Source organism: Lepisosteus platostomus, chromosome 7, assembly GCF_059453375.1.
Source record: "Lepisosteus platostomus isolate fLepPlt1 chromosome 7, fLepPlt1.hap1, whole genome shotgun sequence".
NCBI classification, from domain to species: Eukaryota; Metazoa; Chordata; class Actinopteri; order Semionotiformes; family Lepisosteidae; genus Lepisosteus; species Lepisosteus platostomus.
Genome location: NC_142617.1, coordinates 10,702,787 through 10,714,862, shown reverse-complemented (window position 1 = coordinate 10,714,862; position 12,076 = coordinate 10,702,787). Strand labels below are relative to the sequence as shown.

At 35.9% G+C, this 12,076-nt stretch overlaps 1 protein-coding gene across 5 annotated transcripts in view; it reads left to right on the top strand.

Moving 5' to 3' along the window:
• The window catches only part of dync2h1 (dynein cytoplasmic 2 heavy chain 1), a 149,434-nt gene that overhangs the window by 75,140 nt on the left and 62,218 nt on the right, over positions 1-12,076 (top strand). For 3 of the 5 annotated variants that reach the window (XM_088639212.1, XM_088639211.1, XM_088639210.1), the window contains 2 exons: positions 11-83; positions 9,747-9,854. In XM_088639212.1, the coding sequence (XP_088495338.1) occupies positions 11-83; positions 9,747-9,854 (181 nt within the window). The remainder of the gene's footprint in view (positions 1-10; positions 84-9,746; positions 9,855-12,076) is intronic. The other 2 variants (XM_088639214.1, XM_088639213.1) reach the window with 1 other exon arrangement.

Here is a 12,076-nt window from a genome sequence, read left to right as displayed (position 1 = left end):
TTCATAAAAGGTCCTCACTGTCCAAGCAATCCGACCAGACAGACTTCAAAGTGCTATGGCTTTCTTTGCATCCCAGGCTCTGGGTGAGTTGTTTTGCTTTCCTGGAACATTTTGGCAGCTGCACAAAGGGTTTTATTTTCACCTTACATCTTGTAGATTCATTGGATTTTTTTCTGTTGTGCATTTGATCTGGGTACTTGTTGTGAACCAAATTATATCGTTATCTCAGACTGCATGTAATTTCCGTTCCAGGATGCCTAACACCAGGATGTCATATTGTTTCCACAGTAGATACAGTAGTTAAAGCTTATTCTGGTCTCCCCATGCACACATTTTTTGCTTTATTTTCATTTGTTTATGCAGCACTTCACTTATAGCCATATTCATATATTTTACTGCAAAGTTTACACTCATTCATTTTAGAATTAAACGCATTTTAGAATTTAGAGTTAAAAGAAAGTCATAGAATAGGAGTTTGTTACACACTATTGCAGTCTAATTTAATTGTTAGTGATCATTTCTGAGCCATATGGTTCCACTGCAATACATAAAGATGTGATGTTTTGTGTTATATCCTTCAATTTATAAATAAAACTGAAATAACAGCTGGAATTCTAGCAGTGGGAATTGTTTGTATTCCCATTCTAAACAATTCTAGTGACTTTCTTAAAAATAAATGAACATTTTACCGCTGTAACAACAACAAAATAGTGTTCTACTGAAGTAGCTGTTATTTTAAATATGCATTTAGTGTTTGTGAATACATTACTTCATGCTTTTGTACACATTAATTATCTGAATTGTGAAGTAATTCATTCACTTGTAAAGTATGGTCATATTGGGTAAAAAGAACCATATATTTAGGTTATTTTTTTGCCTTATAATAAATCTTCTTATGAGTATGATGATTACTACTGATTTATGTATTTGGTGATTTGTTACAACTTCGACTAAATTAGAAACAAAATAAACAAACAGTGTTTGGCTTACTGCTATTGATTTTAACCTAATGAGTCAGCATTACCGAGGGATCTGTCACAAGAGGTCATTGATCACAGTCAGAATTAACACTGTCCAGTCTTTGTTAGCTGAAGATCTGGTTGTTCTGCAGCAGGTACATTGTGATATTTCTGTTTTTTTTTTGCATATCTAAGGTTGTGAATCCCATGTTCATCTTTGTGAAATACCTGGAATACTGAAATCTTTCACTACTGTGACATGTTTACTGTATGTAGTATGAGACCTTAGGATTTAACGCTTTTGATTTAATTGACCTGCATTCTTGTGCTTTTGACCTCTGGTTCAAAAGCTAATCCTTCCCACCTTGTTGTGAATGTTACTTATTATTGGTTATCCATGATTATTTTCTGTGATATTGCTGTGTAATATAACACATTTTCCTGTTTTACAAGTCATGTTATTGATTAATCATTAATACATACCTTTGCAACTGGTGCCTAAAAGAAACCATACTTTTACATGTTAAGATTCAGAAATTTGACTTGAAACTAAGTTTTCTTAAAACTGAAACGTAATATTTAATTTTATAATAAGGCATACAGTACAAATACAATGTAGCCATTGGATTATTGGTTTACTTAAAAGGATTCATTATGATTAAGCTCATATACTAGAGGAGGGGTTGGCAACATTTGCAGGCAGTATGCCAAGAATTTGCAATCTCTACTTTCAAGGTGTTGACATGTCAGACAAAGAAAGAGGCCAATGTATGTGGTTACTTACTGTAGCTGAACACAGTATACATTTAAGGGGAATGATCATGAACATTGTAGTTGATATTTTATAGCACTGATCAGATTTTAAATTAATACAACTTCATATAAATGAATTCAAAGTGAAGTACAGAGCAGTGAAAGAAGTGCAAGTACCTTGTATTCCCAGTTGTAAACCAAAAGAAATGACACATTAGTTACTAAGCAGGACAGTTAAAATACATAACTTATAGAGAGTACAATTTTGAATTAACATTAATTTTGAATTAACTCTGGCTGAATCTTTTAAATATCTAACTGCAGTGTATTACCAATCATAATTAAGTTCAAATAGTGTATGTCTTTTAATCACTGAGGTGCAGATGTCAACAGTGATGTCCTACCTGATGATCGCTATGGTCAAGTTGAAATTGCTGCTGATCTGTACCAACCACCAAAGACAATGGGTCTTTGACATTGCCAAGCTCAGTTCTGTTGATCTGAAGAAGGATATGTTATCATCAAGGTCAGGAATCACTTCAGTGTATTAGCCAATGTAGAATATCAAGACATCTTAAACAAAATGAACATACACAAAAAGCTAAGGAAGTTATTGAGTAAGGACAAGCAGTGGTTTACAATCGAAATGTGGAAGGAGAAAAGAGATGGCTTAGGAAAACTGAATACTAAACCAACCAGGCTGATTGAACAGGCTGAAAACCAATAGAAGGTAAGCAGAGAAAAGTGTAAAACAAGATAAGAGAGCCTTTGTCCAGGAATTTGCAAGAGTGGCAGACCTGGCTACAGCAGGAGCAAAATTTAATCTCATATATAAAATCACTATTCAGTTCTAGTGTATAATATTAATCATACCACGCCGGCCGAGAATAAATAAGAAAAGATTAATAACACTAGAAAGAGAACAAGCTAAAAGATGCTTCCTGCACTTTGCAGAGGTTCTAAATTGTAACTGATGGTCCAGCTAATCTTTTCAATGACATTGTTGACATTGATACCAACCTGTCTATTGTAGCCCTCAATTTCATAGAAAAGTGGCAAAGTCATACCAGAAGCCTGGAGTAAAAACACCATTATTTAACTGCCAAAACTGTAACTTTGACAACTGAGAAATCACACTCCTTTCTAAGACAAGCAACATCTTATGTGCAGTCCTTCCCTATTTCAATACACTTAGTGGTTTAAAGTGAAGTCTTGAGTGCAGCAGGCCCAAATTATTTTCCTGTTTCTTTTCACCATTGACTGGGATGTGTGTCAAACAGCATTAGACCATCACAGGAAAATTCAGTGGACCCACTTTTTGCTCTTTCTTTGAGACAGTTTTAATGGTGATACAGCTTACAAGAACCAAATAAAATATGGCTTCCCAACAATAGCACTATTTATGGCTTACAGACCATCGCAGAGAAGCATGCTATGTTCTAGTACAGGGGTCGGCAATCCCTAGCTCACCTCAAAGTGTAGACGTTTGCATGGCATGCAAGCCCATTTTACATTACATTTATTTCTCCTATGTTGCACAAAAGAGACCGATAAATAAAATAAAGCATAATACATAATGCCTGAAAAATATTAAAGTTTCTGTGCAAAATAATGTCCCCAATCCTTGGGACCACATACCACTGCAATTAAAGAAAATAAACTTCAACTTGCACATGCTTTTAAACATGGCTCTAAATGCACTGTGCTAATGTATTATATATAAAAATGGCATCATTTTTAATGACCTTCCCCAAGGAACTGCAGAAGGAGTAAATGTGATGAGGCAATTATTAAGTTTCTAACAGAGACTACTACTGCTTTTGGACTAGGTAGTTAAGTTATAAAAAAGTATCTTTCATTCATTTTATAGCTGTTCAACAATCTTCTGAAATCTCATGAGGATGTGGTCTTTTAAATATAGTACACCTTCTATACATATTTAGACTTTTATCTATCTGTACAGATTTGCTATAATAATTATCATTCAAGTAATAATTATCAAGCTTGTGCTGTGCAGTCCATACTAGCTGAAAATGGAGTACTTTTGTACATTTGTTGGCAGACATGTTATAACAAATATGTTTGTGCCAAGGCCCATCTTTTCCACAGCATAGCGCATTACTTGTACATTCAGTTTCTTTGGATTATGACCAACAAATATTTTATACATTTTTCTGCCTTATCTAGAAACCAGAGATATCGGCTACCTCCAATTTTATTCTGTTTTCAGTTAGTGGATGAGGCTTGTTTAACAATTTTAAATTTCAAATGTATCGTACAGTACTCATGAGAAATGCTCTGTTCAGAAAAGAGCTGCTGTTTGTAGTCCAGATATTTCCAAGGTCTCATTTCCCTTTATGTTCAATGTTTTTATTCTTGAATTTAAAAATGTAAGCAAATGTGCAAGAAGAAAACAAAAGGGTGTTAATGTTGCATTAATTCACGCAGTGCAAATCTATAATGGAATAATAAATCAGTTATCATTAAACCTATCAAAATTCTTGAACACTAAAATGTTTTTAAATTGTCCATGTTTTATTAATAAAAATAGGAAACAGATCTTGTATTAGCTCTACCCACATATAATGGCTAGAACCCCTTATTGCATGGATGACCATCTTAATGTCTTGGGCTGTACAATCCTGCAGGTTTCCTATATATAAATTGAATTTGGGAATATAGAAATGAGCTTATTCAGGATTTTTTACCCCTTTTAATAGAATAATGTAGCTAATTATTTGCTTACCTAGAGCAGTTTAGCGCCTTATTCAATTTGTAAAGTGCTGACAGTTTAAAACAACCTTTAAAGCTTATTTGGCTGCAGCCCTATGGGACACAAATTGTCCCTGTCCTAAATGATAAGTGACTAAAAAAAGCTAATGTCTTCTTTATTGAGATATCTGGGTTCAAATAGAATTCAAAGCTTGAAGTTCCCTATGACCAATTTAGTGTGTTTAACTTTTTCATTTTTTCAGTTCTGCTAAATTCCAATAAAGAGGGCTAGTATTTTAGAAATGATCAATCATGTTTTGATGCAAAGAACTAGTAGTAACTCATATTAATAGGCTTTGAACAGTAATTATTTCAATTTTGCCTATTAGTACATTCATCACAATATGCTGTTTTCTCCATATGCAGTGTGTATAAATATTGTTCTTTTGTATGAGAAAAAATGTAGATAACTGCTGAAGAATAGTATGAATCATTGTCTAATGGACAGTGAGCCCTAATTAAGGGAAAATTGATTTTGCCATTTGTAAGAAGTGTGTTGCATGTAAATCTGAGGTAATACTTATAAATCAGCCTGGTATTCTTTTTAATTGGGGCTGAATATTGACATGCCCCATATACGTACTGTAAGTTCAATTGGAATCACTTACAAAGGAAACATTCTTTAGTCACTCCTATTCACAGTCACATAGGCAGTGCTCTTTGGTGTCAACAATCAACAACCAATACCACAGGAATATTCCTCCCCCCCCCCCTTTTGTAAATATTGTGGGTTTTGGAAGCATTATGATTTCTGGACATTTCATGTTTTGGATTTGTCATTGATTTTGTGCATGTTGAGACAGTGTTGAAGAATATACAACTAAAGCTCCTCAAAAATGTGAAAAATGTGTATAACAAAACATATCGGTGTTTAAAGTAGCTAAGCTAATCAATATGATCTTTTCAAGGTGTTCACACATTTTTTACCACAAACTAATGAAAGCCTGACATCCTGTTAGATGTGTCATTCTCTGTGTTTGCAGAGTTACTTACCAGCTGAAATCTGCATTATAAATATAAGTAAACAAAATATTCATTGCTCAAACTAAAATATTTTATACAAATAACGTGAGCATATTTTGTTTTGTTTGGAGGATTTTGTGGTGAAGAAAACATTTATTTCTGTCAGGAAGTGAAAGACCACTAACCTGACTTTATTGACTGATTTAATTTTCTAAACACTTCTTTAAAGAAAAACATCTTGGATGCTCTGGTAGCTTTCTGCTAGGTATTTACCATGTATCAGTTCTTGTCAAATATTTTCATACTTTTGTTGAATTGTAACTAAAAGGTGGTTTCCAGGTGTACATTCAGGTTTTTCTTTGTAAATTCACAAGGGTTTTGTGTTGCTTTCAGAATTTTAGCCTATGTAATGGAGTATCTGTCAAAAATAGTAACATGTATTTTTAAATACATGACATTCAGATTTATTCATACTGTAACATGTAATTACATGTAATCGGTATTTTGTAGACCCTCGTTTGTCTTGGATAGCAGGAAGTGCTTCCTGTGGCCTTGATAGGTTCCGAATCTTCTCAGAAGGGCTCACCACACCTCCATGCAGAACATCTCCAGCGTCTCGTTGTGATCATCTTCTTTAGCTCTTACTATACATTTTGTAAAGAAGATTGCGATGACCAATCAAGATCTTTAATTTTTTTCTGCTCTCTTACCTCTCTAAAAGTCTATTTGCAACCAAATTATCTGGGGGATATTGCTCAATAAACAAAACTGTTAATTGGAATTACAGCACCCTCACTCCTGAAAAGCCTCACTTTCTGCACTTTTGGACCAATTAAAACATAACTAGAAACGAAATAAATGAATATTGTGGGCCTGGCATTAAACTGAATATATGCATTCTGTATTGTATCCTGTGGGAGCCGTGGTAGCTTAGACAGCAAGGGCGTTTAGCTCCTGACGAGAAGGTCCCAGGTAGGGGCAAGTGATGTAGCTTGGTCTAATTCCTTCCAGATGGCTCCCAGGTCCACTCAGCCTGCTTTCCAAATGAGTACCGGGGGTTAATCCTTCCGGGGTAATAGGCTGGCCGGAGCGTGATGCTGACCACATCACCTCCACCTCCAGTGATGGATGGTCAAGAAAAATGGTGGCCCTCGCCCCCCATTCCCCAATGGGCCTTTATAGCCTGAAAAGGGACCTGCGTACCTTACCTTATCCCGATGATCAGCAGCAGGCATTGGGCTGTGTTTGTGGTCATTATGGAATGCTATTCATGTTGAACATTTTTTGGGGTATTTACCGTGTTCTAAATGGATATTGCCTTTTCTATGTACAGTGCCTTGCGAAAGTATTCGGCCCCCTTGAACTTTTCAACCTTTTGCCACATTTCAGGCTTCAAACATAAAGATATAAATTTTTTATTTTATGTGAAGAATCACCAACAAGTGGGACACAATTGTGAAGTGGAACGAAATCTATTGGATTTTTGAAACTTTTTTAACTAATAAAAAAATGAAAAGTGGGGCGTGCAAAATTATTCGGCCCCCTTGCGTTAATACTTTGTAGAGCCACCTTTTGCTGCGATTACAGCTGCAAGTCGCTTGGGGTATCTCTCTATCAGTTTTGCACATCGAGAGACTGAAATTCTTGCCCATTCTTCCTTGCAAAACGGCTCGAGCTCAGTGAGGTTGGATGGAGAGCGTTTGTGAACAGCAGTTTTCAGCTCTTTCCACAGATTCTCGATTGGATTCAGGTCTGGACTTTGACTTGGCCATTCAAACACCTGGATACGTTTATTTGTGAACCATTCCTTTGTAGATTTTGCTGTATGTTTGGGATCATTGTCTTGTTGGAAGATAAATCTCCGTCCCAGTTTCAGGTCTTTTGCAGACTCCAACAGGTTTTCATCCAGAATGGTCCTGTATTTGGCTGCATCCATCTTCCCCTCAATTTTAACCATCTTCCCTGTCCCTGCTGAAGAAAAGCAGGCCCAAACCATGATGCTGCCACCACCATGTTTGACAGTGGGGATGGTGTGTTGAGGGTGATGAGCTGTGTTGCTTTTACGCCAAACATATCGTTTTGCATTGTGGCCAAAAAGTTCGATTTTGGTTTCATCTGACCAGAGCACCTTCTTCCACATGTTTGGGGTGTCTCCCAGGTGGCTTGTGGCAAACTTTAGACGAGACTTTTTATGGATATCTTTGAGAAATGGCTTTCTTCTTGCCACTCTTCCATAAAGGCCAGATTTGTGCAGTGTAAGACTGATTGTTGTCCTATGGACAGACTCTCCCACCTCAGCTTTAGTTCTCTGCAGTTCATCCAGAGTGATCATGGGCCTCTTGGCTGCATCTCTGATCAGTCTTCTCCTTGTCTGAGCTGAAAGTTTAGAGGGACGGCCAGGTCTTGGTAGATTTGCAGTGGTCTGATACTCCTTCCATTTCAAGATGATCGCTTGCACAGTGCTCCTTGGGATGTTTGAAGCTTGGGAAATCTTTTTGTATCCAAATCCGGCTTTAAACTTCTCCACAACAGTATTACGGACCTGCCTGGTGTGTTCCTTGGTCTTCATGATGCTCTCTGCGCTTTCAACAGAACCTTGAGACTATCACAGAGCAGGTGCATTTATACAGAGACTTGATTACACACAGGTGGATTCTATTTATCACCATCAGTCATTTAGGACAACATTGGATCATTCAGAGATCCTCGCTGAACTTCTGGAGTGAGTTTGCTGCACTGAAAGTAAAGGGGCCGAATAATTTTGCACGCCCCACTTTTCATTTTTTTATTAGTTAAAAAAGTTTCAAAAATCCAATAGATTTCGTTCCACTTCACAATTGTGTCCCACTTGTTGGTGATTCTTCACATAAAATAAAAAAATTATATCTTTATGTTTGAAGCCTGAAATGTGGCAAAAGGTTGAAAAGTTCAAGGGGGCCGAATACTTTCGCAAGGCACTGTATATGCAGGCACCCTTTGTCTAGAATCTAAATAGTTATGTATCATTTATTTAGAAATGGCTGTATGAAACCAGTGTTTAAAAGTATGAGAAAGTATGGCTTCAAGAATCAAATAATTCCACCCCCCACCACCACCTTTTGCAAGTCAAATATCAATCAGCAATGGGCATTATCATTTCCCTTTTTACACGTTTTACTGCACAGTCTTAAATCATGTAAGACGCAGTCAGATTGCTTTCTCTGAAATTGACTATTGATTTATCATGCCACAAAGGTCTTCTGTTTGATGGTGTTGGAGTGTTCAACTCTGCTCTCCAATTGTGAATTGTGATTTAATCGTATCCTTTGCACTGACAGTGTATTTCAGAATTTTGGATGAATTTTTCGAAATGTACGTGGGTTTAGAATAGAATAATAGTAGAATAATATACAACCAGCAGATGTATGTTATTTGCTTTGTTTTTTCCATGAATTGTTCACCGAAGAACCATAGTAAAATGTCTTGCCTGACTTAATGTGTATGCAGCTACACGCGTATCTTACAAATTAAGTTATTTACAAAGTATGGCTTCTCACCATACCTTTGTCAGTCAATGTTACGATGAATCTTTGCACAACATTATCCGTCAGATTTGAGTACATAGAACTGTTTCACTAATATGCTGAACCAAGCTACTGTATAAGCAATATTCGGTATGACTGTTTAAACCTTTTAATGCCACTATTTTAGAAATTTCAAAATACATACAAGAGTTGTAAGTTCATATCTGGTTTCATCTACATAATGGCCTGAGGTTTCTAAACCTAATGTAAGTCTGAGATTTAACTCTAAAATAAGCTGTATGATGCATATTTTTAAGAAATGAGCAAAGTCACCAGAATTTTTAATGCATTCATATCAAGATACTGAAAGACTTGTGGAGAGCTTTAGGTTCTTTTCTGAGCTACCAGCTCAGCTTTATGGAGTTAATGACCCTTGGAAGAATAGAATATTCTGACTATGTGAAGAATTGTCTTGCATAACAAAGAGATCACAAATCTCTTTCCTGGCATCACCCTGTGCCAGGGAGCAAGTTTAATCCTTGTGTTACTGACCCGTCTCCAGTTTCTAACCCCCACACATTTTTCAAATCCCACTGCATCCATCCAGGCCTTTGGCTATAGCCAACATAAAGAGCGATAAAAGCTACATTTAAGAGCTAGTGCTATAAATATCTTTGAAACACTCCTTATTTTGAAGAGCTTTGTTGCAAAATTAACCTTAAATATGGCCTTGGAGAGTTCTTAATCTTTCTTCATGGAATCTACAGATTGTTTTAGCTGTGCCTTTCATTTTAAGGTGTTTGCAGGTCAAGGCAGATGGCTATGAGAGGTTTAGGTGACACGAAGCTCAGGGATACAAGTAAACCACAGTCGGTTGCAGATCGAGTAAAATCAGGAGTGGAAGGTGAGTTAGTCATGTAGGCCCCAAATTCTGTATTATAGTTTTACCCATGACCTTACATGTAAGTCTGTAGGACTTTTTTGTATTGTATTGTATTTCTTTGTATGAAAGCTACTGATTCTGAAACAGTGATTATCAGAACCTTAATTATTTTAGGCAAAAAAGAAAAGAATGAACAAGGGGTAAAAACTTCCAGTTAATTAAATTTTAATTATGATGCTTCTTGCTTTTAAAAGTTTAAGGCCAAATGTGTTCTAATGGAAAATACAGTTTTCATTATAATGTAACTTCAAAAGGATCTGAATCTTTGGTTTTTTTTTTTGTTATATGCTGCATACAAATCCTGTGTAATTAAAATTGTATTTCAGATCCCATCATTCTGAATGACTGTCAAGGAATCATTTTAAACTCGCTTTATTTTTTTACTATACCTATTGTTTAATACAGAGCAATTCATACAGTTTTGAATATAACCAATCTCATAAATAATAATAATAATAATAATAATAATAATATAATTATTATAATAATCATCATAATCAAGTGAATATTATTTTGTAACAGATTTTAGCCAAACCATAATGGCTTATACAGTGGTAGTTATGAATGGAAAACAAAAAACCTGTTCAGCTGTCCCATTTATGGCTCATGCATTATATGCCAATGAAAGATTTGCATTTAAACCTCTTTATACCCAGCAGTACTTAACCATATTTTCAGACCAATCCAGGAATGCCATTTCAGTTTGCTACAGCAATTGCAGATAATCAGCAGCATGCTAATCCCCTTGTGTTAGACTTATGTCTTATGTTAAACGGGAAGAAATTCGAATCTATTAATTCAGAATATCTGTTGTTCAAAAAAAGGACAGCAGTCAGCTGGCTATATGCTGGAGGGGCAAAGGGTGAGTTGTGGCCTGGGAACAAATCTCATTGCATTAAAACACACACATCTCATTTAACTGTACCTCAGCTGTCAACTGAAAGTTTCTCATGCAACTGCTGTCAAGAGCCAGAATTGCAATCTGTAGTTACCATCATCTGACAAGATTAGAATCTAGGGCGAAATGGTTAAAGGCAGGTTTATAGCAAGGTTTTAAATTTCTAGGATTTGCTTTGCCTTGGTTAACCAAACAGCATAAGGGGAACGTAATAGCTGGGTAACTCAAACTCTTTCTAAATAGAGAGTAGTACCAATTTTTATTTTTATACTGCATCCACTGTTAAACTTTTTTTTGAGAGACTGCTTCCAGCCAGTCTGTGTTCTGTATCTGTATCGACTGCCTTGACTGGCAGCTTCACCTTGGACAAATATTAATTGACACAAATAAGTCGCAGTAAATAAAGTGATGTTTCTGTGTGACCCATTTGGTAACAAGTGATACTTAAATGGATTGCAAAACTGCTGCTTTCATTACTGTTGCTATAGAAACAGAGAAAAGGTAATTGAAGGTACTCTATGCCAACACCTACAATCTGAGGACCACATTTGGAACTTAAATATGAATAACATCACTCTCAATAATCTTTTGAGAGTGAAAGCAACTTCTAATCTGGTAGTACAACTTTTCATTAATAAGCTGCAGTGATTAGTGTTCTGTTGCTTTGTAGAACAACTTTTCACATTCGTATCTCATATATGTTTAAATAACTGAAGTTGAGATGTTCAGGAGCAAATTGATAGTTTAGGTAAGTACAAATATAGGTAACACTCATCTCTTTCCTTATTAATGTTTTACTTTTTTGCATCCCTCCTCTAGACCAACATCACCCTTGCAGTAGATTCCTGATGTATCCTCCCTTGGTCTCATTTTTATGGCCTTAGCCAAACAATTTCAAGCTAATTCTGTGAATCTGTGAATTCTGTATCACTTTAGTGATTTCTGTATCTCATTTAGTTTATGAGATTCCCCATATACAGTACTAAATTGTACAAATACTGAGATTTGTACAAAACACCTGAAATTAAATACTTAACAGTACTACTAAAATTATCATCATCTCAATGTACAGAGCCTTGCAAAAGTATTCATCCACTACCAATCATATCATATTTCAGTTACAAGTAATGAATATAAGATAAGATCACTTTATTAGCCATATACAATTTCTTGTATTAGGAATTTGTCTTTTCACATACCCTGGCTTACTCTCCATGAGACACACAGGCACACAGACAGGGAGAGAAGCTTGGGGTCAGAGTGCAGGGTCAGCCATTTATACGGC